This window comes from Chlamydotis macqueenii, chromosome 3 (genome assembly GCF_036417535.1).
Source record: "Chlamydotis macqueenii isolate bChlMac1 chromosome 3, bChlMac1.mat, whole genome shotgun sequence".
Taxonomy (NCBI): Eukaryota; Metazoa; Chordata; class Aves; order Otidiformes; family Otididae; genus Chlamydotis; species Chlamydotis macqueenii.
In genome coordinates, this window is record NC_141558.1 from 37,144,476 (window position 1) to 37,170,440 (window position 25,965).

At 35.3% G+C, this 25,965-nt stretch overlaps 1 protein-coding gene across 3 annotated transcripts in view; it reads right to left on the reverse strand.

Moving 5' to 3' along the window:
* Window positions 1-25,965, reverse strand: part of IBTK (inhibitor of Bruton tyrosine kinase) — a 59,480-nt gene that overhangs the window by 19,239 nt on the left and 14,276 nt on the right. For 2 of the 3 annotated variants that reach the window (XM_086745758.1, XM_086745756.1), the window contains exons 6-24: window positions 24,853-25,023; window positions 23,648-23,765; window positions 21,652-21,832; window positions 20,296-20,419; window positions 17,852-18,029; window positions 16,136-16,313; window positions 14,707-15,303; window positions 13,311-13,397; window positions 12,281-12,363; window positions 12,137-12,174; window positions 10,294-10,390; window positions 9,796-9,897; window positions 8,690-8,807; window positions 6,541-6,601; window positions 5,679-5,806; window positions 3,772-3,884; window positions 3,464-3,612; window positions 2,557-2,720; window positions 622-714 (exon numbers count right to left, since the gene is read on the reverse strand). In XM_086745758.1, the coding sequence (XP_086601884.1) occupies window positions 622-714; window positions 2,557-2,720; window positions 3,464-3,612; window positions 3,772-3,884; window positions 5,679-5,806; window positions 6,541-6,601; window positions 8,690-8,807; window positions 9,796-9,897; window positions 10,294-10,390; window positions 12,137-12,174; window positions 12,281-12,363; window positions 13,311-13,397; window positions 14,707-15,303; window positions 16,136-16,313; window positions 17,852-18,029; window positions 20,296-20,419; window positions 21,652-21,832; window positions 23,648-23,765; window positions 24,853-25,023 (2,780 nt within the window). The remainder of the gene's footprint in view (window positions 1-621; window positions 715-2,556; window positions 2,721-3,463; window positions 3,613-3,771; window positions 3,885-5,678; window positions 5,807-6,540; window positions 6,602-8,689; window positions 8,808-9,795; window positions 9,898-10,293; window positions 10,391-12,136; window positions 12,175-12,280; window positions 12,364-13,310; window positions 13,398-14,706; window positions 15,304-16,135; window positions 16,314-17,851; window positions 18,030-20,295; window positions 20,420-21,651; window positions 21,833-23,647; window positions 23,766-24,852; window positions 25,024-25,965) is intronic. The other variant, XM_086745757.1, reaches the window with a different exon arrangement.

The window sequence follows — 25,965 nt, forward strand, 5'->3', positions numbered from 1 at the left end:
TTATTTGGATTCTTCAGTCTTGGCTGTTCAGTTCACAGCTTCTGAATCTAACTAGCCAGCAACTCTTTACTAGGCTCCAGGACTACTGTCCTAGCTCTGCTTTACAAGAATGCCACACTTCAAAGGTCATGAAAGTAATCTCCAGTTCTCTTCCATATGTCCCAAGTTTAGAAACACTAGGTCTAATCCACTGCCTCCTGAAAAAGTAAATTTATCTGTGAGACAAGAAACAAACTTCAGGATCAACTACAGTACTCATCCACAAGTAATTTTCAAAGTGCTAGGGTCAAGAACTCATTCTTTTTGGTTGAAAATATGAAAGCTCAGCAAAGCAGGTCATTGATTTAAGATACTAGTTTACTAGCGCTTTCTTTCAACAGCTAAGACTTGCTTTTGCAGTAGTTGACCAAACAAGGCTACAGGAAAAAAAATAAAGGGATAAATTTTGGATGCTCACAGAAAAACACCATAATGAACTGAAGTAAACAAATCCGTTTAAAACCAAAGAGGACAACTTTTCCTCTGCTTTTTTTAAACTCTGAACTGCCTGAACCACTAAGTAAATTCATAATAGCCTGGTCTATCACACTTTTCTTTTATAGACTTTGGTTTTTTACCAACCTTGAATTTGCCTTTGGCATGGTTCCACATTTCTGCATACTTTCTTCAATTTCCATGATGGTTCTGAGATCCATAGCAGGAGGGCTGGCAGGGCTAAATGAAAAATAAAGTTACCTTACTCGGTGCTCATTTTTACTTACATTCCGCAACTCCAGCCTTCACTGAAATCCTCTAAATCATACATAAGATTGGTAACCGGATGTATAATTTATGTTTGTTTCCTCAATTATGGCAAACCTCAAATAGAATGTTTCTGACAAAACTTTTATAAATATATACATATTTAGGAGTACACTATAAAAATACTTTCAAGATTCATTATACTGTAAAAAAAAAAAAAAAAAAAAAAGATGTGAACTATGATTAGTTTAGAAAAAATCAGATACCTAAAATTCAGGATACTTATTTAGTAGTCAACTGCTCATGCTAACTATTAGAGAGGCATTGCTCACAGCTCTTTCAGGAAGGTTGAATTATATCTTTCTTTGAAGAACAAAATTAAAATTATTTCATATGACAAACAGAATACTTGTTGCAAAGTTAGAGCCCTTTACAAATACCAGTAACATTCTCAAACTTTAGGAATCACTTTCTTTTTCATGAAAGACCTAATTTTAAACTTTAGCAGAAATGAACATGAATTAAACTGGATATTTCCAAGCTTTACATAAAACTATAAATTAAAACCTATGTACTTAAATGCATTTGTAAACTAAGCTGTGCTGCAACTAGATTTAAGGACAGGCTTTGAAATGAAATATAAGCAGCACTCGCTCTGTCTCTCTCTACATAAACCCAATTGCCATAGATTAATTAGGGAATTAACAACTGTGAGGTCACACCAAACCCTGTTGTCATTGTTCCTCCGCAGTGGTTCAACCAAATACACTACAGTATCAATCCTTTAAACATTCCACTCAACAGTGCTACCTGCTTTTTCATGACATCATACCACCAACACTAGAAAAAGTGAAGGGTATAAGGTAAACTCATAAAGGCACAGTGACATTACAGTAAAGTCCTATGGTTCTGTTTTTTCTCCATCCATGCTATCCTCTAAAAAAAAATCTTCAAAAAGAAATCTAAGATAGCAGGTGAAGGTGGAGCTTCTTCCAATCGGTCTAAAGATGAAAAAGTTGGTTGTGGCATGTGTTACCCTCTCTGCACAGACTGGGCTTGCACAAACACACAGTGAGACAAAACACAGATTCCTAATGAAGGCTGCTCACCAAACAATACACTTCAAAGCTGCAACTTTTAATTTCTGCAGCTGTATCATCTGTATTAACAAAGTCCATCAGCCACAAATCAACAGAGTCTGGAAAAACTGTGAGAAATTATCACTATATGACTCCCTAAATCCTTAAACTTTTCTCTATTCAACCTTTATTGACAACTGTCAGAGACAGGACATCAGGCAAGACAGACTTCAGTCTATTACAGTGCTGCTCCTTTTTCACATGCAGATACTTCTACAGATAAAAATTATTAATAGTTTTTTTTATTACTGTATCAGTTAAACCTGCGGTGTTGATTTTCACAGACTGTTTAATCTAAAGGCATGCCTTAAAGATGTCAAAGTACAGTGGTGCTTCTAATAGCGTCAAGCATGGTCTGATTCTGCAAAAAACTGCCAAGTGTTTTATAAAGTGTTAATCAAGCAGGCCTTCCAAAAATATATTAGAAGTCCAGACCAGTAGCACTTGGGGGAGGAGGGGCAGGAGTATCCAGCAATTGTTTTTCTCAAAGAATAATTTAAAAATGTAACAGTTTTATTAAACCACCAAAATCTTTAATTCAGATGTCAAGTAATGCATGATCATTTTGAAGAGCAGATAGCTTTTTAGTCTGAATAGAATATTATTAGCATTCACTATCAAGTGTAGAACAGTGATTGTAAGTTAGGCAAGTTAGGCACCACAACTATTACTCCACCTGAAACTGGTTGCTACCCAATTTGGAGTGCTTGCTGAGTTGTTTTTGGCACTGGGAATGGACTGTGGAACGGACTGTGTCAATGCTGATGATCCCTTGTATGACTTCATCTCCTTGGTAGGCTGAGAGGGTTTCATACCCTGACTGCATGCTTTGTCCTTCATCTTAAAAAAAGACAGAAAAATTTTGAATAAGTATTGTCATATTTTTTTTCATTTAGAAAAAGAGAGTAATGCTATAAACAACTTGATTGACAAGTGTAAGTTATAAGATTTTAAAGGATACTTCAAAAATAGCAATAACGTAGTGAATTCCTGAACAGTCTGCTATTTGTACCCCTTTTCCATTTCTTTTCACTTCACCCTGAGTCATTTAAGTCCAAATATGCATCTTAATAGAGGAAAACTCACTTGGAGATGTTAACTTCTAAAGCTTTAACACTTAACATAGGCACAATTCCCTGAAACTTATTTCTCTTTTCCAGTTATGCCTCAGTTATCCTAACTATACTTCTGTCAAATTACAGAAGCTGAAGAACAGCAGGATTTTCCTGGAGTTTTTTGGTTTCCATTTTTGGGTTTTTTTGGCTTCTGAACTTCAGATTTGCTTTGCATTTCAAATGAAGTAGATAAAGAGTTTACGTAATTGCTCTTTCGGTTAGACATCTTCTGAACACTATAGTATATAAAAATTCTTATTATGGTATCATGTGAATAAATTACTCTTTGAAGACTTAATAAGGATTACTGATTTTTATTTTCTTTATCAGACAAACAGTAAGTAGTTAAAGTTGTCTACTCCATTTTAAGGACAACAGCTTCTCAGAAACATTTCAAAATACAAACTCTGCTATTGATGGACTACATCAACACAAACAAATAAATTGGTAGGAAAAAAGAAATCCAACCTCAGGCCTCTCTGGATTAAATCCTTTTGTGAAGTCAGGGGACTGCAAGTCTCTAGGGCTACCCACTCCTGCGTAACTACCTTCAGAGTCAGATGTTAAGAGTTCTTGAAGTGATTCTACAGAGTTAGTTTTATCCAGTTTTACTGAGCCTAAGAAATAGAAAAAGACAATAGAACTACTAAATCATGACAGCTGGACCAAACAATGCTTAAAAAAATCCAAAAAAGTTATTCACTCCATCACAGTGCATTGCATATTAAATTTTATGTTCTGTTTTTATACCTGAAAAGAACCTCTTTCTCACTGACCTGTAGAGGCTGGACTCTGAATAATATCTGATAGATTATATCCTCCAGAGCTGTCGGAACGTTTTCGTGGCTTCTTTTTTGCCTTAGTTTTTGCTCTTTTGAAAAGGGCTTCCCTATTAAAAACAAACAAACAACAAAACCCCCAAGATTAATTAAAGTCAAAGAAACTGAGCCTCAGAATTATCAGTGTCAATGTCAAGTTTTTCGGTCAGCAGCAGCAGTTATAATTCAGGCAGTAATACCTGTTCTCACTAGATGTCACTAGCTGCTTGCTCCTGCTCTGCTTACGCACTGGCACAACTATTTACCAAATGATTGGGCAGGTGGGGAAAATCCAGAAGGAAGAGAAAAAAAATCTTTCCAATTTAGATCTAGTCTCTGGTCTATTACACTGCCCAAAGACTTCTGCTGAGACAAGCGTAAGATACAGCAACTGCATAGGCTGGCACTGCCACCTAGGTCAGATTAAACCTGCTACACATTGTAACAATTTTCATAAAGGAAACTACATCCAAGTCTCCACTTTTTTTCTCTCATGATTGCTCCTAAATTAGTGAAGCTCAATAAACTCCATAGTTGGCCTCATTTTTCCCCAACACAAATATTGCCACCAAAATACTACTACTTCTACAATAAAGCAGGCATATGGTCATGTTACCAAAATGTCACATGTTCCTATATATGGTATTAGGAAGAGTGGAATCAAATAAAAGGCATATTTAATTTTAACAGAACTACTAGAAATTCAGAATTATATGAATCACAGCCACAGTAACCCTATTTCCAAAACATTCCTTGAGAAGCTTTTTGTGGAATAACTATAGATGTACTTATTCATTCCTGCATCAATACTGTAACTTCACAATGCTTGGGGTTTTTTTAATCCTTGTACTGCCCTATTCCCTAAAAGCTATGGTCTAGCCTTTAAAAACACTGAAAGGCTTGAAGTCTAATATAAAATAGCCTCTCAGTTCCCTTGATCTACTAGTCCTTACCTGTACTAGTTCATTTAGCATAAAACTTTTCTTGACACAATGGTCAGAACAGTACACAATACTGCAGGTGAGGTCTCATCTGCACAGTGACATCATACTTCACTATTTGGAAGTACGTTACCAAACCATCCTCTAAAATTAACTTTTCATAGTTGTGGTGTCATAGTCAATTTCTTCAGCTTAAAAACTGTACCCAAAAAAGCAGTTGTAATTTCATTATTTGCTCATCAGAGAAAAGCAGCATATTAAATCAGTCTGACAAGACTTTACAGATTCTATTACTCTCACCTCTATGTCTTCAAAATAAACGTTCAAAGACAGAATACCAGAAGTCCACAAAACCCACCAAGGCCAAACTACCTGATCTACAGTGTTTCGATCACATTTTCTAACATCTCTTAAACACAGGTCACTTGTTTTGTTATTCTACAGCCAGACAGTAGCCACTTCAAACTGACAGATTAAAAACTCATGCTACAAAACTTTGTATTTTGCATAACAATTCTGTTAATATTAAGAAATGCAGATTATCACAATTTTCCAGACAGATCTATAGTACATTAAAGTCAGTTTTTTTCTCTTTTGATTTCTCCTAATTCAGTGAAGTTCAATGAACTCCACAGTTGATCTCATACATACACGGATATTCTTATCATCTGCACAACTCCCAAACACTACTGTGAATGCTTGTTTTGCTACTTTTACTCACATGCTACTTATAAATTGAAAAAAGTGCTCCGCTGCAGTTCTGTAACATTTTATAATACTGAGAGCAGTCTCTGAAATCTCCATTTCTCCTGTTTCTTAATATTTCAATTCTTAACCCAAAGGGAGTAAGGCACCATCCAAAGGGAAACAAATACCATATACAGCTCATCTAGTTAAAAATGTTGATGAAAAATAGATACTTACTGAGAATTTTGTTCTGTATTCATTTCTTCCCTTAAAAAGACAAAGTTCTCTCCATCTTCAGTCTCAAAAGAACTTATGTCAGGTCCATCTGGATATGGAGTAATCACTCTCCTGACCATAGCTGGAATCTGTAGTTGTAAAAGCTGTTACACTAAGTTTCTTTTAAGTTGTATGCTAGCAAATACATGATCTCTTGTAAAAGGACCAAAACCTACTGTCATTTAAGACACTTTTACAGATCAAGTAATTAATTATTTAACCAGGTTATAAACCTAAGTTGCATCTTTAAAATAAATCTCCTTCTGTTTTGCTTAAGTGACAGACTCAGAATGCATATCTTTCAGCTGCCTATACACCCCCGATAAAAAAAGGCTTCAAAGTGTTGCAAACATTCTTTTACTACTGTACAGTTAAAGAATACTGGATTATAATGTCTTTTGGTTTTCCCCTTTGCATTTAAGTTCAACCTTCACATTATTTTTCTTGCTGCTTTTAAGATCTATTTTATCACCCTGAACTTTACACTCAAAAAGTCTAATTTGCTTTCTTCTCCTTTCTAAGTAACACATGCTCTTTTCTGTAGGTTTTGCTTATGTTTTTTTCACATAATTGCTAATTACAGAACATTAATATGTTTAATGTGTATAATTAATTCATTTAAAGGACACAATACTGTTGCAGCAGTGGCTAGTAAATAATGAAATATGAGATCGATGAGAGTGATAAGAGCAGCAGCCAACTTTAGCTTTTGAGTCAGATGTTCCACCTTCAGCCCATCATCTACAGATCCTGCAGGTATGTATTTATTACTCATCTATTCTCATTTTAAGCCTAATCAGCTTACACTCCAGTCATAACTCACCATTTTCCTGTAGTAAACAGAAAGATCCTTTACAACTTCATCACTTAAGACATCCAGAGTCCTAAAAAAATAAATACAAATTTATCTTACCAGCTTAAAAAAAATAAAAAATAAAAAGTGTTATTAATGAAAAATTCAAATTAATGTTTTAGATGAATCTCACCTACAGGCATTATTACCTATTCAAGGTGGTTAGAGTCAGAAGGAAGAAAATGAACACAAAATATAAACTAGTGAATGCCCTTGTTGCAAGACAGGATTAAACCCACAACCTTTCCAGATAGCCTACCTTTACCTAAGGCCACAGCCAATATAGACCTATAGAGTTGAGTTACCATGAACTAGTCTTTACCTTACCTATTTCTGCATACTTTCAAGTCTTCCTGACACATATCTAATAGTCCAAGTCTATGCAAATTCTTCTGTAAAACTCAGCTACAACATTCTTTGACATTTATGTCAAAAAATAACAACTAAAGCAACAAACTTTACTCAACAGGACTGTCTTGCCCACACGAGCAGCTCCCCTTGCGCAAAGCTGTCCTTCAGGACAGGCTGAGAGAGTTGGGGCTGTTCAGCCTGGAGAAGAGGAGGCTCCAGGCAGACCTGATAGAGGCCTTCCAGTAACTAAAGGGGGCCTACAAGAAAGATGGGGAAAGGCTGTTCAGCGGGCCTGTTGTGACAGGACGAAGGGTAATAGTCTCAAAATAGAGGGAGGTAGATTCAGATTAGACATCAGGAATTTTTTTTTTTATGCTGAGGGTGGTGGAACACTGGCACAGGTTGCCCAGAGAGGTGGTGGATGCCCCATCCCTGGACACATTCCAGGCCAGATTGGACTGGGCTCTGAGCAACCTGATCTGGGTGGAGATGTCCCTGCTCCTTCCAGGGGGGTTGAACTAGATGGCCTTTAAAGGTCCCTTCCAACCCTAACCATTCTATGATTCTATGATTCTATAACTGAGTTCTATCTCTCTCAAGTGTCTCAGAATAAAAGTCTTGCTACCCAATAATGGCATTTTCAGATTTTCACCAAAATGCAGATACAGTCTTAATTGCAGTAAGAATACTGAAACAAATGAAACAAATCTGAATTCAGAATAATATTTAAGAAAATGTTATTAGATTTTTACTCTTCTATCCAATATCAAAGGTTAAAATGTTTATAAGGATGTAAAGAGGAAAAATGCTAATATGCTGTCTCTTATAAAAGCGGAGCAGTTGTGTGACATAGCAATGAAATGCTGGCATCCTGAACTGGTTCTGATCTCCAAGAACTTCTATAGGTAAAAGGAAGCATTATAAAACAGCTAGGAGTGAACAGAGTGCATCAATAACAGAGATGAGGGGAGGCAGGGTTGGTTGTTTCTTTTTTTTGTTTTGTTTTCAGTGGGGGATCAGGAGTGGGGACAGAAAAGCAATTTTCTTTGCTAGAAAAGAAGTTCAATCAGTGACAATAAGGCTTGCTCTGAGAAGATGGTATGTATTCCGGAAGCAACGCAAAGCCTTGTCCAAAAACATCATGAGAAGGAAGGCCAGATCACACTTTCAACTTCTTAGAACTCTATCTGAATCACTGTGGAAAGCAAGGATAATTAACTAATTTGTTCAGCCCTCATTGCAGACAGTTAAAGTGAAGAAACTACCACAAAGCAGGCCATCCTCTCTAGAAAATGTACCAGCTATAATAAAATTACTTAAAATAAATTCAATTTGCATAGTAACTATCATGTTAAAAAAACACAAAAGAATCAAATGACAAAAAAAAAAAAAAAAAAAAAAAAAAAAAAAAAACCAAAACAAAACCACGCAGTAGTTTTATGCATCTTCAAAAACAATTTTCAAAACCCAAACAAGATTAGGCTAAATGGAAAGCCCACTGAATTCAAGAGAGGTTTTTCCACTTAATCCAGACTGTTCATGCCAGATTGTAACATAGGGTTTTGTACTATAAAACTGGCACAGTATGTACAGATATTTAACTATTTTCTCTCTCTCTGTTTGGCAAAAATGAGCCTCCGTTCAAAAAAGCAGCATTTAGTGACATTTTAACATTTAAATTCTCCTATTAGTTCTTCCAACACTTTTGCCTTTTTGGGATGTTTGAATTTAACAGCTAGTACATGAACACATTTGCATTCCTCCTTACCTTGCTTCAAGCAAAGCTGCCATATTGAGTCCTATGAACTGCAAGCAGGACAGTTTTAGCTGTTCAGCATTATACATTGCTGAGAACTCCAACAGTTCGGCAGCATTCTTTAAAGTAACTGCAAAGAAGAAACACGACACACTAAACTGGATAACATGCTGCAGTATCATGCAGCAGTTTTTAATATTTATTGCACAGCATGATCAGTTATTGAAACATATCATATACTTCTCCATTCCTAAAAAAAATGCTAATGCTCAAATGGCCATAAACCACAGCAAGCTCCACATCACTTTGTAGCAGCTTGAATGCAATGGTTGCTTCACAGAAAGGCCCTACCTACAAGTGTATCAATTTCAATACATCAAAATTCAGCAATCCAAAACAAAAGGGAAAAAGAAAGTTAAAACCAGCAACTTCCCTATATAGCACAAACAGTTCTTAAAGCTCCAAATGTTCCTTTAGCAGGGAGAAAGAAAAAAAAAAAAAAAAAAAGAAGGGGGAGTGAAGGGGTAGGCAGCAGGGGAAAGATAGAGAAAAACGGAAGTCAGTAAGAAATGACAAGCAAAAATTGTAGGCTGACTTCTTGTATGAAGCTAAGCAACAGCACTTTCTGTTTTATAGAAAAGAAAGATCTTCACAGCCGTATAGAAACAGTACTATGTCAAATAAACAACAGAAGAACTAGCAAAACTAAATACAAGGACAGAGATAGAAGTATAGAATTAATTTTATCACGTTTTAAAGACAGTAAGTTTGAATTCAATGAAATAAAGGTTTTATAAAAGTTTGGTTCATTCGTTGTAGTGGTTTTGGGGTTGCGGGTTTTTTTTTTGTTTTTTGCTTTTTAAACTTATTTTCTTTTTTTATTAAAGAGTGTGAGATGAAGACAACTGATGTATAAGGAATGGAAGATTATACTAACCTAGAACATCCCCTGGACTAAAAAAACCAAATAGTTAACAGCTATGCAATGAACAGCAAAAGGTAATTAGAGCAAAGGAATATAAGCAAATAATTCTGCGCTGAAATAGGCAAGAATATTAGCATCGTAAAAAAGCACTTTTTATTCTCTAACCCTTTATAATACAAGTGGAAGAACTCACGTCTTTCTGCAATGGCTACTTCACAGATTTCTTTGAGTCTGGATATAAGAAGTTGGTCTGCTACCACAAGAACATTACATATGAACTCCACGTTTTGAGAATCTGAAAAACAAAGCATCATGTAAACACAGCAGGCAACTCAAAAGCAACTATAACACATACATCTTCAATGAGATTTTACCAAAGGATAAACGTAATGGCTTTGCAAATTTTGACAGGATTTTCACAGCACAAGGAATAGCTTAGAAGTGCACAGACAAACATTTTTTTTGAAGGAAGAAAAGGAGGGAAAGAGAAAAACTGCAATTTGACAAACTAAAGAAAAGGTATAAAAAGGCCTGAGGTACAGCTATTACCTTAAAATCTAAAGCAAGAGTCACAAAAATTTGGATTTTCTACATAAAATTTCAACACAAGCACATTAAGTATTTAATGTCTTTTTTTAAAAATATAAAAATTGCAGGAGCTACAGTTGAGTTGAAAATATATTAATGGCACCTTTTATCGCAAGAGCTTCATCTGTATACAGGTAATCTACGATTATCTGCAGTATGTCAGAATGGATTGGCATTTCCAGAGCTGAACAACAGGAAGCCTAAAAGGCAGAAGAATTTTTAAAAAGCAAACAAAAGGAGTGTAAGAAGTTGACTATTTGGAATAAAACACAAAATTAATGCAGCAATTATATTTAGCAAATTACTCGGACTGAGTGTCACATTTTCAAAATTAGACAATTATTTCAGCATTTGTACAAAATCTGTTCCAGTTCTTCAATTAAGAACTGATTGTAGCAGAGCAATTAAAATCTGCCCAAACTTCTGAATAAATATCCATGAAACAGTTCATCAGTTTGAGCGTCTTCTCTAACAATCCTCCTTGATTATATTACTTTATCCACAACTGTCTAAAAGTAGAACTACAGGAATCCCCTATGTAAGTACAGAAACGCTTTCCTTTCAAGGTAAAAGATCTAGTGAAATCACAAGTTCCCACGCAAGGATAAAATGAAAGTAGCCATTACTGTTAAATTCTCAGAAAAGAAGGTCCTCAGCAAACTCTCCATTTGAAGAACTATCTTAATCATTTAATTAACCAAAGCTTTCGCATGAGCAAACATTCGCCATTAAACCATGTAATTGTCACCATTCAAGCTTATGCAACATCACTGCTTAACAACTTTGATTTATTTCGGGTGGTACTGAAGCAAAACTTTATACTAAAACATTTCTTTTGCTTTAGAACATGCTACTAGTACTGACATATTTCCACCTCTGAAGTTTAAAAACCTCTTACAGACAAAGATCTTTATACAACATCTAAAGCACTTGATTAATAACATATTTAGTTATGCATTTAGTATGATTTAGACTTACTTACAAAATAATAGATAACCGATAAAGAAATCAACGATACAAATGGACATTCATCACTTTAAAAAACTATGAAAAGCAATTACTTGTCTCACAGTGTTTCAGATACGTTTCCTCACGGATGACTGAGGAAAAGGCAACAAAGTCACTTGGAGGACAGGTAAAGTTCTGTTACGCAGCAGAAAAGAACTGCCAGTACTTTGCCAGGTTTTAGATTTATATATTGCCAAAAAGCTTTGAAAGCTGAGAAAACTCTTGCACACCACTTCAGCTTTCAGTCTCTGAAAAATGCTTCTCCATTTACACTTTTCCTCTCTTTCAACAAGCATGATCAATAGTATTCAGATACTTGAACAGAGGCATTTAGTGAAATTACAATGTCCAGAAACAATCAGGGTATTGAAACCCAGGTAGCAAACAGGAACCAAGACAAATAAAAGATCTACATCTTCTGAAGCAGCAGCTAGTGACGAAGTGGAATAGTCCTGGATATCCTCCATTTCATTAACAGTAAGAGTCAGGTAGAGATTCTACATATTGATTCTCAATTCTGCTTTATCTTTCACTCAGTGCATATGAAAAGCTATTCCATACTGCATACTATTTAAATTAGAAGATCTTTTACAGAAAAAAATGAAAATTCATCCAAAGCAGGATCTCATAAGAACACTTCAGTAGCTTTTATAAATCCATGAACTAGCTCAAAATAAAGCTCTAAAACAAAAGTAATACTTTAATTTCCTTTGATAGATGTTATTACATTTATTACTTGCATTTAACAGACAATCTCATAGTACAAATATAGAGTAACCAAAAATGTAGGGGTTTTTTTTTCCTTGCAAACAGGATCCAAGAATTCAGCCTTTCCTCTTCCCTAGTATTTAGGATATATTATTCTAGGAAAAACTGAAAAGCTGTCACTTATTTGATGCAACAAAACATACCATCACACATGTTTATCGCAAGCTTACCTCAATCCATGAGCTGCTTAACATGCTGTGAAAATAATCTGTAAAGAAAGGCATTTCAGTTCAAAATGCAATAAAATTGCAGTTAAAAAAAAGACAATACGACTTACATTATATATATGTATATATATAAATACACACACATACCAAGTCTTGCACAAAGTACACACTTATGACACGGGAACTCCTTTCCATCTAAAGATTTCAGGGTCACATCGCAGAGGTACGAACTAGAAGACATTTAATATGATCAGAAATGTGACTATTCAGAAGAGCTACAAGTTGTAAACTCTACAAATAAATGCTTACTTTAGCAAGTTAGGATTTATCCTTTAAAATAAAACACACTTGCACTTTAACAATATCATGTAAAATGAATCTAAAACTACAAGCATGATAGTTTCAAAAGAGAAATTTTTTTGTCCAAAGTTGACCTCAAAATTCCATCTGTTCCTCCAAAACACCGTCAATTACTGTTTCAAAACCGCTATGAACAAATAATTTAATTATGGCTAACTTCAGTCAGTCTTAAATGGTCTATGTTAAGCTAGTTAATTCTTTTATATTAGTAGCTCTAAGCTTTGAAAATGCATTTTAAGAATGAAGTAATCCAAACTCTGTGAAAAAGCTACTTTTTATGCAATGTAGCTTTTACAGAGAAAGTAGACTATTCAAGCCGGTGGGTATAAATAAACCAATCACATCAATGAAATTAAAAAACAAGCATCATTTTGATAAAAGTGTAGGGAATTTTTCTATTGAAAGATATTCCAGAGATGTTCTTAATTAGAAAAAAAAATATTATATATTTGCTTATTTCCAATCTATGTCTTCTTGTCACAGAAAGTACATTTGAAAAAGTCAAACTGCTTTTGACTGGACTACCCACAACATTTCTCCTGACATTAGTATTCTACGACACAGTTAATTCATAGAAGACATTAATGTACAACAAAAAGAAGCAAAAATATACCATACATAATCTATCCCAGATTACTAATTCATAGATCAGCCTATAGGATCTACAGAGATCTTCCAAACATGAGTTACTGTGAAAGAGAAGTGTACACCAGAAGTTAAAATACAGCTGATCAATCTTAGCCTACACTTAACAGATAAAGAGATGACATAAGAGGAAGATCATGAGGGTAGGGGAAGCTTGATTTAAAAAGTTTACCATTTTTTCTGATTTAATTTTGGTTTGTTCCCATTCTTCTTATTGACAACATTAATTTTTCCATTTTCTAACCTGACTCCATCCAACCTGCAAATCATTAACATTAGTAGTAAGTAATACAGTAAGTATACAGTTCAAACCATTAAGAACAGTTTCGCAAAGTAACAGTACTTCAGTGGGCTCACATTGTGAGTATGAAATATGATCGAAATCATTCTTCACAGAAAACTCAAAAGGGCCAGTTGCTACTTGAAAGTCTCCACTGTAGATGTAAAACGTAACTGACATTCTTTCCACGTCTTACCTGTCTTATTTCTTATCCTAGATGAAAGCTATACTGCTTTAGTTAAGGCCAAAGTCCAACATCATAGGGTCAAAAATCTAGGAGTTACATATACTGCTACCAGTCAGTTATCTGAACTAAGAGAGTGGTTTTGCAAGAGTTGTATGTTTCAGCACAGGCTTCTTTAGCACTCTAATTCATGAAGAATGCTTGTGAATGGGATAGTAAAGACACAGGAGAGTTGCTGGGGATTACAAAGCAACATGCTTTCAATGGGCAAGTGCTTTAACATGGAAATTTTACTCAGGAAACTCAGCTTTAGAAGCAGCTTCACATCTTTGCTGATTAATGTTAGTGTTTGTGAAAAATACAGTGAAGACAACTGCCCTGAAAAAGCTCATTTCCTCCTTTGAAATGAAAAGACAAATGTAGGAAAAAAAAAAACCTGAGTAAAACTGTTCTACAGAGACAGTCTCAATTCCATTATTTTCACCACGTAACATTAAAAACGCATCAGTTAAACAATAATTTAACTTTGCTTTATGTCATTTTATGCTAAATATGTTCACTATCTATGGAAAAACTGGTAGACTACAGACCACAGCATAGAATTCATCAATCCAAAACTCAGTTGGATCAGCTATCTCTTACAAAACAAGTACTGATGTTTTATGACAGTCATTTTGGAAAGTCAGATGATTTGCATCATATGTTAAGTCTCAGAGAGCTCATGCCTTAAAAGACACACAGGACAGATGTTTTAAATAAAAATGTCTGAGAGGTTCTAGGATACAATAAGGGTCAACAGCACATTTCCATCAGAAAAATGATGCTTTAAGTACATAATCATGCTACAAAAGTCTGCTTCTGGCATTATTAAAAAAGGCCATACATGTTTTTTCTTAGCAAAGAGTAAACTGACGTTGCTTTAAAGATACGACATGGTATGTGCTGTAAGCTTTTATACTTACAAACAGCAAAATAAGCAAAAAAAGGGAAACTTATCAAGCCCAAGTAGCCTTCTACTTTAATAATAACTAAAGTTAGAACAGCTTACATAAAAACACTCCGTGAAGAGCTTGCCAGAATATAAATGCATTTTCTTTCACCTACCTTCCACTTAAATTGCTGAGTCCAAACTTCTTTGCAGCACTTTGCAACATTTTTATGATGTTAGCTTCTTCACCAACAACTTTGCCTTTTTTAGATTTGCTCTTCTGTTTTTCAGCTATAACTTGCACTTGATTATTTCTATAAATCTCAAATGCAGACTTTCCATTAACATTTTCATCAAAACTCATTTTACTCAGGTTAGAAATTAAAGTATCTTGATATTCTTCCGATTTTCCTTTATGCAGGACTTTTGGTTTATAACCATGAGTCAAAAGATCACACGTATCAGTGTATATGAACTGCAGAAGGTATGCAAACAGATCTGGATGAATTTTCTCTATTACATAAAGATCACATCCAACAGCATCTTCATCTTTGCGGTAGACGTCTGGAGTATCTATGTGGTTGTCACTGGAAACAAACAGCTTCTTGAAGAAGTCGGAGCGTACAGCCAGTATGTACTTGTGCACAGGGTAAGTTCTTGTGCCAATCTGAAAAGTCACATCATGGATGCTGTCCATTTCATCTGTTTCATCTAACAGTTTGCCAAAATCCTCTCCAAAACTTGATAATGACACACTTGGAATTTCATAGAGACTAGAACAAAATGAAATCCATCAAAAAAATCCACTATTTATAAGCTCCACAAAAATCTACATATATGTTTAATGAAGAAGGTGAGGCTGTTGCAATTTGTTTTGTTTGGGTTTTTTCTTATGTTGCTGGATTACTTAACATTTGTTGTCCTATTCTTTACAACAAGAACTAATACTATAGTATTTTAAACTACATAGGTAAGATTGGTCTAGCTTCAGAATATCAAATACAGTAAATTGTCTTTATAATAGAGCCATTATATATCATCAGAACGATCTTATCTTCATCTCATTTTTCCAACAAGAAAATACAGAAATATTTTCTGTATTTCATATTGCAATCTAAAGCAGTAAGAAAAAAAGATAATATTTACTTATTTATCAGATATACTGGAAACTATTGGAAGTGCAAGGAACATGGTTCAGTATTCTACTTATTAATTTAACTTCAAACATTTTTCCCCAACAAATAAAGATCCACTTTTCACTTGTAGTTAAAAGCTGATTATTGGTGATTACTGAAGAGGTGAATTTCTACAGTATTTAGAGCTCAGAGTGTGTTAAGAAATACATCACAAATGCTTGCCTTAAACACTTTAGATAAAACATGAACACTAGCCATACTAATTATGCAAATATGTAAGCCGAGGCCTTCAGGTAACTTCAACATAGTTGTTCACTAACAAGTGCTATTTTCTAGGAGTATGGATAGCCACCTTTACTGTGACTTCTGTATAAACCAAAAAACAGTTTTGAAAAATGGAATCATTTAATTGCAAACACACAACAAAAAAAAAAAAAAAAAAAATTACTGTTGTTGACATTTTAAATACCTTGTTTTGGGATCTGACTGTAAAACAGCAAAATTGCTACCATTAGGATCAGTGGCAATACTAACGGCTCGGTGGACAAAAGTAAGCTTCTGAAGCCGAATCCTTTCATACACACTGTTTGCATCATGTTCACAAGACACATCACATGAAGAATTTTGAAGGCTTGATACAAGTTCTGCTGAAAAAAAAGGCCACAACACAGAAAGGTCCAGCTAAATAAAATGCAACCAATACAACAAAAAGGCAAGATTCCTTACTTCTGTAAGTCCATTGATGGAGTCACTGAATAAGGCTAAATTATGCTGAAGATTTCAGCTCGCTTAACTGAAATGCAGCAAGATGTTTTCAGAAAAATACTGTACATTAGATATAGGAGAGTTTTCATGCAGAAGTTCTTGTGGAAGTGTTTTGCTACTGCTTCATATAAGGGAAAACACTCCATCTAACATTGAATGCAACCTCTTGTGGAATGAAACAAGCTGTGCATCAGTGTACAGCAGTGCAAGATTGTTTTCTCTTCCTGTCATATCGATTACAGCAGATATGACACAATTGCCTTCAGACTTCACATTATGTCTGTTTAAATTACAACCAAACTAACAAAACACTATTGAAAAAAACATGATATTCTCTGACTACTGGATTATTTTTCAAGAACTGGATAACTGAATACACGCACATCATTCACAACAACTCATTAAAATCTTTCAACAAAACAGAAGCTTTTATTCATTACAACTCAGTGATGAACATCAACTAGACATTCAACTAGTCAACAGGTCTCGATTCTGAATTTTCCGTGAAGATACTAAAACTACAGAAAAACCCAGCAGTAAACATGAAGAAGAGAGTACCAGTGATGTCCAGAAATTTCCAGATTTTTGGACAACACCAGCACCAGGACAAAGAGAGCAAAAAGGAGATGCATTTGGTGCCTCTGTAACAAGGAAACTACTACATGATGTGTAGAATAAAAGAAAGTAGCAACAGAGTAAAACTAGTATGAAACTCTGGATTGAGCAACAGAGGAAAGATTTTTTGCTGTGAAAAAAATGCAAAAATGGACTGATAAAACTAAAGATGGAATCTAGGCATCAAAGGAAGTAGAATTGCAACATAAAGCCATAAAGTTATCCCAGGTTGGAAATAAATCCATTTCTATCCATAGAATTTTAAGACGTCTACGTGAATAGAGCTGACAGTTTCAATCAAAATCTTGTCCTGTAGTAGACAGGTATCTTCCTTGCAGAAAAAAAAACACTCCACAGGACCTACTCTCAGCAATATGAGCCAAGTTTAAAAAGGCAGAAATTGCTCTGGACTCTGCATTATGCCCAGATAAGGGTCTGGGAAACACAATAAGGTTTCACAGACTTAGCAGTGCAAGCAGCTACATGCTCCTCCTTTTGTTCAATGCCAAATCTCTTACGATTGGTCATCAAGTATGTGACAAGATCATTACACTGGACCTTTGTGCTACTATTACTCTTCAGAAGTACTCTTCTGCAAATCTCCACCTAAAGGTCAACTGATGGCTGCAAAGTAAGCAAATCTTAGTATTACCGAGGAAAGAGAACAGTAGTGGTCAATGCTACCAACCCTCAGCCACAGAGGAAAGAATGAACTCACCACATAATACCGTTAGAGACTAAAGATTCAATTAAACTTTTATATTGATTTGAAGTACTTAAAAACCACTAAGAAATCACAGCTAACCTTTTTTTTCTGACATTTTTTTCCCTTCTTCCAGCCACTTTCCTGTAAAGGCTTCACCATCCAGTGTGACAAACATTATTTCGTTCCTATTTAAAGCAACATCGGACATGAAGACTTGCCGGCCATACACCCAACGACATTGCTTCATGGAGTTGTTAGATGACTTCCAGCAGAACACCTACAACACCATTTTTTTCAGAGAAAGAGGAGATCTTCATATCATATAATAGCAGCTACATATCACACACTACTTTTTTAAAAACACAAGAACACGCCATCTCATAGTTGCATATAAAAGGAGAAATACATTCTTCAAAAATATATACTAAAGTGTTACAAGCATTTATTACAAAGAATTCACAAACAAAAGAGGGAAAATCTATTATGATATCAAGATCCATTTGCCCATGAAGGGCATTTGAAAAGCTTCTCTGAATATTCAAACATCTTCACAGTAGTCATCTATAGGACAGTTTTTATTGACATTTCAACAAGGACAGTAAAAGGTGTCACCAAATCAAGAAACCAGTTTAATCTAGGTCTTAATTTACAGATTTGTCCAACTGGCTTGCTTATAAATCAGGCAAAATTCAAAGCTAGCACACCAAAAATGTAAACCATTTCCTGTTAATTGTTTAACAAAAATCTGAAGTTTCTCTGTACCAGTCAAGGTTTTGGAATGGAGATCATGACCAAGCACAAACTTCAAAACATTCAACAGAAATATGAAGAACTGCATGCACAGCAGGACCCAAACAAGGTATACTGTAGATGTCTGAAAGAAGCAAGCATGAAACAACAATCCTACGGAAGGGGAAGCCCAGGTATGGCATTAGTGGTGCTAAAGTCAGGCTCCCATTGAAGGACCTGCACAGGTCTTTTTAATACCTACATAAGGAGGGGACAAAAGAATTTGAGTAACCTATTTCCTTTCCCCTCTCTTGACCCCTACAGAATCACAGAACGGATGAGGTTGGAAGGGATCTCTGGAGGTTATCTAGGCCAACCCTCCACTCAAACAGGGTCACCTAGAGCTAGCCGCCCAGGACTATGTCCAGACAGCTTTTTAATATCTCCAAGGATGGAGATTCTACAACGTCCATAGGCAACTTGTGTCAGTGCTCAATTACTCTCACCCTCCTGATATACAGATAGAGTCTCTTTTGTTTCAGTCTGTGCCCATGGCCACTGGTTCTGTCCGTGGGCACCACTGAAAAGAGTCTGGTTCCATCTTCTTTACATCTTCCCTTCAAGTATGTATATACATTGATAAGATCTCCCTTGAGCCTCCTCTTTTCTAGGCTAAACAGTACTCTCCTAAAGAGAGTACAATCAAGCCAGATCATGAAGCACTGATTCAGCAAACAGAAGTATTAAGATCCCATCCCTCTCCTTACTCAATAATTTATAATGCCTAAAGCACTAAAGACCGCAGCATTTGCCAGTATTCAGCATGGAAAGATATGAAATGTAGGTTGACACAGTTCTGCAGATGCAGGAAGACAAAGTAGCTTCTTACTGCTAAAGCAGCATCCCAAAGATGTTGAAGGAGCACTACCATTATTACAGATGCTAGAAGCTAAACCTCACATGAACTGGAAGTTTATAATCTCTGAGAAAAGTGACGACTTAATAAACAGATAAGATCATCCCAAAACATAATTCAGTCAAATGGAAGGAAAGAAAAGGAAATGCCCACACTGCTCCCTATTTTGACATCAAGCTCAGCTTTCAACATTCTTTAGGAAGGCAGCATTACATTAACAAAACCTTTCTGTAAACACCACTAGATGGCACTGAAATTTAGATCTCCTAGTGAGCAGATCTAGAAAAGGCTGGGGTTTTGAAGGGTCCTATAAACTGTTACTCTATCAAAGAATGAGAGAAGAAAAAAAATAAATCCACCAAAGTATTCCAGTTCTAAGACAACACAGTGTATACACTTAATTATAAAAACTAAACCATTCACCAGGTTTAGCTGTAACTTTTCAACAAAAAAGGGATGCATCTACAGAACTGCTGCTTTCAGCAAACGCTCTAAAATTTCCAAGTCCAGAGACTACGTCTGAGAGAATTTCTGGAGGATGTAAAGATGACAGGTTAGGTGGGGTGAGAGGAGAGATGAGGGAAAAAAAACCACCAAAACAAAACTAGACCATGTATTCTACACAAACACTCGTGTATATAAAAACAAAAGAGTTTACATCTTCACTAAAAAGCTATTAGATGTTCACAGATTTAAACATGAACTACTGTATATTACTTTGGTAGTTTTCCCAGAGCCCTTTAAAGAAAAAAAAAAAAAAAAAAAAAAAATCACTAGCAGCTCTACAGAAATGAATTGGGTATTTTTTAAGCATGATTTTGTCCTATCTTATGTTTAAAGTTTGATTAATCAGTATGCAGCTTGCTATATAATTATGATTTCTAGGCACAGAACTTACTCTTCCAGCTTCATCCAGTGCTAGAATGCAGATCTTCTGACCCCCATTTTCTTTAAGATGCTGGGTATCTACCTTATATTCCAAATGTCCTCCATTAACAAGAACTTTTTTAAGGTTCAGCTGTCTGAAAGAACACAAAATGTTAAATTAGTATTTCTTCATTGTGTAATTATATTGCTTTTATGATAGAGTTACCTTTTTCATTTAGAGAAGCAGAAAAAAAATATAGTTGAGGTAGTGACACTGAAAAATTACTTAAGTTTAGTTTCTCCCCACTGGTATTACTAACATAACTGCTAATAAAATATTACCAGTAGATAGTAATTTTTGCTTTGCTTTTAAGTAAGTCACATAATATCCACAGATTCATCACAAAATTCTGTAAGTGAAAACCAGTGTACCATTTAGCTTTGATCTTCATCATTACAAAAATTATAGTTGTATCAATTTCATTTAGCTGTTTGCATTAAAAGACTTATCCTATCCCAGTAGGTAATTTCTCAGGTTTTTGGTGGGTTTTGGGTTTTACCTGATCAAAACCACGCATGTTATCACTTTTCAGTTTCTTAGTGTAAGAGCATAGCACATACTATTAAATTTCTCCAAATGCCAGCACCTTCACTTACAACTACATAGAAAATGAAGTACAAAATAATCCTTAAGCTATAACAGGTCAATAAATATTGTTAGAATTTGAAGTGAAGCTGAAAAGCTAACTGGAAGTTAGCTGGACAAAAATGCTAGTTACCTCTTCTAATCTGTTACTGGAAACTAAGTAAGAGAGAATGAGATCAAATAATTTCCTAAATTTATGAGTCATAGGCCCAGCTTCTTCAACAGGTTTTACATCCAGGTTTTAGCATATGGACCAGATGATGTCACAAGGTGCCCCTTGCAACGTAAATTACCCTTTATAACATACTATATCCACATATTAATTATGAAATTCAGATCCCAAATTTCTGATTCAAAATCATAACAACATAACTAAATAGAATAGCAGATCTTCAGTGCCTCTACCAAGATGCATTTATACAAATTCAGGCTAACAGATGAACAAAAAATACCAGTTTCAGTATTTTTAATGGTATGGCATAAAATATTTCCTTTTAGTATATTTTTAAAAATATCTTTGGTAAAAAGTGAGTGACACCTTAGCCTCATCTAATAACAAAACCAAATAAATAAACAACAAAAAAGATAGCCACAGCTCATATGACAGTACTACAAATGAAGAAAACTCAGGGGAGCACTATATTATCTCTACTTCATGCACAAAAATCTTTAAAATAGCTTGCAAGTATAAGACTACAGTGAAATCTTCACCTCATGACAAATTACAAAAGTAACACATACTTTGAGGCCATCTTTTTGCACTGATAGTCTGCAAGTAAATAAATATCTCCTCTTTCAGTAACGCATACTGTAGCGCCATCGCTTGCAGAGACCAAGGACACAGAGACATCTTTATGGTGTAGAGCAGAAACTTGGCGAGGTGCAGTTACACATTTTTCTCCATTAGGATCCAGCAGATAACCTAGAAAATACAACACACCCCAAAAAACATTATTTGCCATTCCACAGACTGTGCATTTAAAGGACACTTTACTACACTACTTTGAAGAACCTTTAAATTCTAAAATATTTTTTAGGTAGATAATTAATCTTCAAAATAATTAGATGGATAAGAGAACCACAACACATACTTGTTAGTTCACCAAAAACACCAGAAAATATTCAAGATTTGATACACAAAAGATGAAGTAAGGCATATTCTACAGGGAAAGCTATTTAACGTGGTTAGACTCTGCAGTGATACTGCCTTCGATTCCAAAGAAAAAAACGTTTATTTGATCACATTATAGTTCAAGACACTAGAAATACTATCACACTGGCATAAACTATAGATTATTTCAGCCACTGGAAGATACCAAACAAGCTTATAATAAAAATTACTGTAAGTGCACGTAAGCATGAAGACAGGCAGTTACATGAAACAACTGACAAGGTTGGAGCTGTAATGCAAGGTTTCCGAAAACATTAAAAGAAAAAAAAAAAAAAATCAGGCCATTACTGCTCTGCGGTATCAAGAAACCTAACACAAAGAATCTCATACATAACAATCCTGCTCTGTGTGCACTTATGTCTGCAGGACGGAGTAGATTAGGGTACAAATATCCAAGAACAAGCGGCAGAACTACCTCTAAAGCTGGAAGCAACCCTGTCATATGACAGTGTAGTGCTATGCTCATTAAAGAGGCAAGGTTTATTACCACAGGTCTATCATAGTGCTTAGCTGACACAACTATACCACTTACAATTCAATTACTGTCTTTATGTGGTACTGTGTACACACTGGGCTGTGTGTACACCGGAATAATCTCAATAACACAAGCAACCACAAAAAAAAATTGTATGATGGGTGCCTATGAAAACAAAAACAAACAAAACCAAACAAACAAAATATTCACTAATAGGATATTTCTCTGATAAAGACAAGTTTTTTCACATACCTTTGCAATCTTAAATAGGAACACAAAAAAGTGTCTGAACCTGATGCCAGAACTGATGTAGATTAACTGTAAGTACCAGAGCTAGCTAACAGTTCTGTTTGCACACAGACACACAACTGCGGAAATGCAAATCCAAACCAATATTGCAATACCTGTTTATTAAAAAAGACAAAAGCAATTAAAATATCCCATTCATGCAATAAATCAAGAAGTTCACTAGTTGGTAATACATTTTTATTAGGTTCTTTCTTGACTTCAGAATAATATTGAGTTTAGTGAGGATTCTGGTAATGGCATTGTTGAAAAAATCTAGATATGCGCCTTTCAGTTTAAAAAGTTAGTATGGAAAAAGTTATCAGTAGAATGTTTACAGTGCATGGTGAAAGAAAGACATAGGCAGGAGAGCTGAAGGCTAGTTTATAACTTAAGGGCAGTACCAGCAAGACTGCTGGAAGGAGACAAGCATGCCTAGGGGTTATGCAACACAAACAGCAACACTGTTTCCTGAAAGTCTTCAGTAGCAGGACCACAAAAGATACATGGAAGGCAAAAGAATTACAAAGAGTTCAAATAACAGAGCTAAGTCTGACTAGCTCCCATCATCTCCAAAGGTGAAAGTGGCTGGCAGTAATGAAAATTATTCTTCAAAAGAAGTGTGAAGGGATGTCCTTAGACTGGTTTAAAAGAAAAAAAAAAAAAAAAAAAAAAGAAAAAAGATAGAGAGAGAGAGAGAGGAGGAAGCTTTAACTATGCTTCTGTTGTAAAAAGCAGATGACATCTTTAGTACAAATAACATCTTTAAACGGCTGACTTTTACTTTCAGAATGCTTCTACCTTACCTAGTTGGCCGCCATTCAGCCCCATGGTATACACTGCTTCTTTAGTCCACAGCACTGTATGGAATCTGCCTGCAGCCACTCCAATCACCGTTCTACCTTTCAGGTTTTTTGCCTGAACCTAAGCACAAATCCAAATACATCATTAATATCAAGCAGCAACAGGTGAACTTCACATGTACAAACTTCTGACAACATTTAACTCCTGAAGACATTAAGAATGAAGCATTGGTATCAACACAGTCTAAAAAGCGAGGATTATTTCAGAAGTTTGTCAAGTGGGGCACTATTGCACTATTGACAAAAAGAAGCAAACTTTCTGCATTATCTAATCAGAACCAGAATCAAATCTCCTTAGGCTGTCTTTATATGTTCAACATCTTACATGACTGCACAGGACACATATAAGACAGCCAAATAAGACTCAAGTGCTGCAAAAGTGTCAGCTAAGAAGTTTCAGCTTACAAGTCCTAATGCCCTAAACACACTGCAAAACACTATACTACTAATTCCACACTTCAAACTTAACTTGATTTTCCAGATCAAGATACCTTGGATGCACAGCTGCCATTACACTATTGAAGAGCATCCTATTGTACCCCAAAACATTATCCTGTTGCACTTTGGCCAATTATTCTTTCCTACTTCTATAATACTGGTAGTGCCATGTTGTTCTACACCAGATGAACCCCTCTTTCAATAAAAGGTAATGTTAACACTCATTTACTTAAAAAAAAAAAAATAGAAAAAGCTACAAAAATTGAGCACAAAAATATACTCAAGTTGCTCATGTCCATACCCTCTCTTCCCTGTCACTGTTCTTCCCAAAGCATTACGACTCCAGAATCAGCAATGCTTCCAGCAAAGGACACAACTATCAAACCCTGAGATCCACCATCCAGTGATTCAAAAGGAGTAAAGAGCATGAATCTCAAGTAATACATACCTATTACTTCTACATCATTTCAGCTACAGAACAATCTGGGGAAGAAAAGGGTTTTGGCAATTGTACCTTGTATTGTACTTAGCACTACAAACTTTAGTACAGTTCAGGTTACAAACTAAGATGTTTTTCAGGACACAGTTAAGTATTTAAGATTGACATGTATGATAGACAGAATCAAGACTTTATGTGAAATCATATTTGACTTTATTGTCCTGTTAAAAACACAAGCAAACAACTAAGCTTTGATTGATGTTATTTTTACCTGTCTAGGAACGTTGCAGTTAGGAGGAGGAGGAAGAATACCCAATTGATTGAAAGTATTTAAGCCAAATGTGTAAACATATCCATCTTCTGTTAAAACAACAGTATGATCCTTAGCTGCAGCTATCTGGGAGCACTGATGGCCAGCTAAGCCTTCTACAAGTCTTGGAACCTGAACGAGAAAAAAAAAAAAGTTTGCTATTAGCCAGTGGCCATCTATGAAATTAAACTGACACTAACAGAAAGTCACAACCAAATACTGAACTACAGATGAAAATGCATTTGGATGTTTAATACACTTATTAACATAATTACCATATCCAATGCAATAACACAAACTACTTTCATCTGAAATGCATCCCGAGCTATCAGGGGAGACAATTTTTAAACTACCTGCTCCGAAATTACGTTGGAAACTATCTTCAGGAGAGCTGGACAAGTATTAACTGTTACTCCTTCTGTTTTTCTTTTTAAATTACCATGAGTGATAAAGATTTCACCCTTACTCCAAAACACAGGAATTCCACAGAATAAGGAAGCAGTTCTGTATCTTTGATACTTCATGCATTCTAATGTGAGTGCTCCTTTATTCAACTAGGTAACATCCCAATTTCAAAACAGCAATCTGCAAAAAATTCTAATTTCATAGAATTGTAATTTTTTTAAAAAGCATTAAAAATTGAGCTCCAATCTTCACGATAACATCTAGCAACATAATACCAAGTTCTACTGGATACTTGACATTAGAAGTATTTTAAAATATTGTGCTGCAAACTAAATTCAGACTACCAGGTAGTGTGCACAGGATAAGATACTGAAGTCTAAGAGTTGTATTGTCATCATATCTTAGTCTTCCCAAATTTTGGTTTTTTGCATATTGCAACAATGTACTACTCAAATGAAAATTATAGGCGCGTTTTCGCTTAATAGGTGTGCAAGTCCAGTAAGAAGCAACCCTACCATCACTTTTTGTGCCACTACAGCTCCACAGTACTGCTGTTTCCTTTGTGCCAGCCTTTACAATTATCAGATTGCATCACAAACCTATTTAAAAAGCCAGCCCAGCAAAAATCCATTCGCTTCCACTTGTCTGGCATCAGCTAGCCTTTAAAAC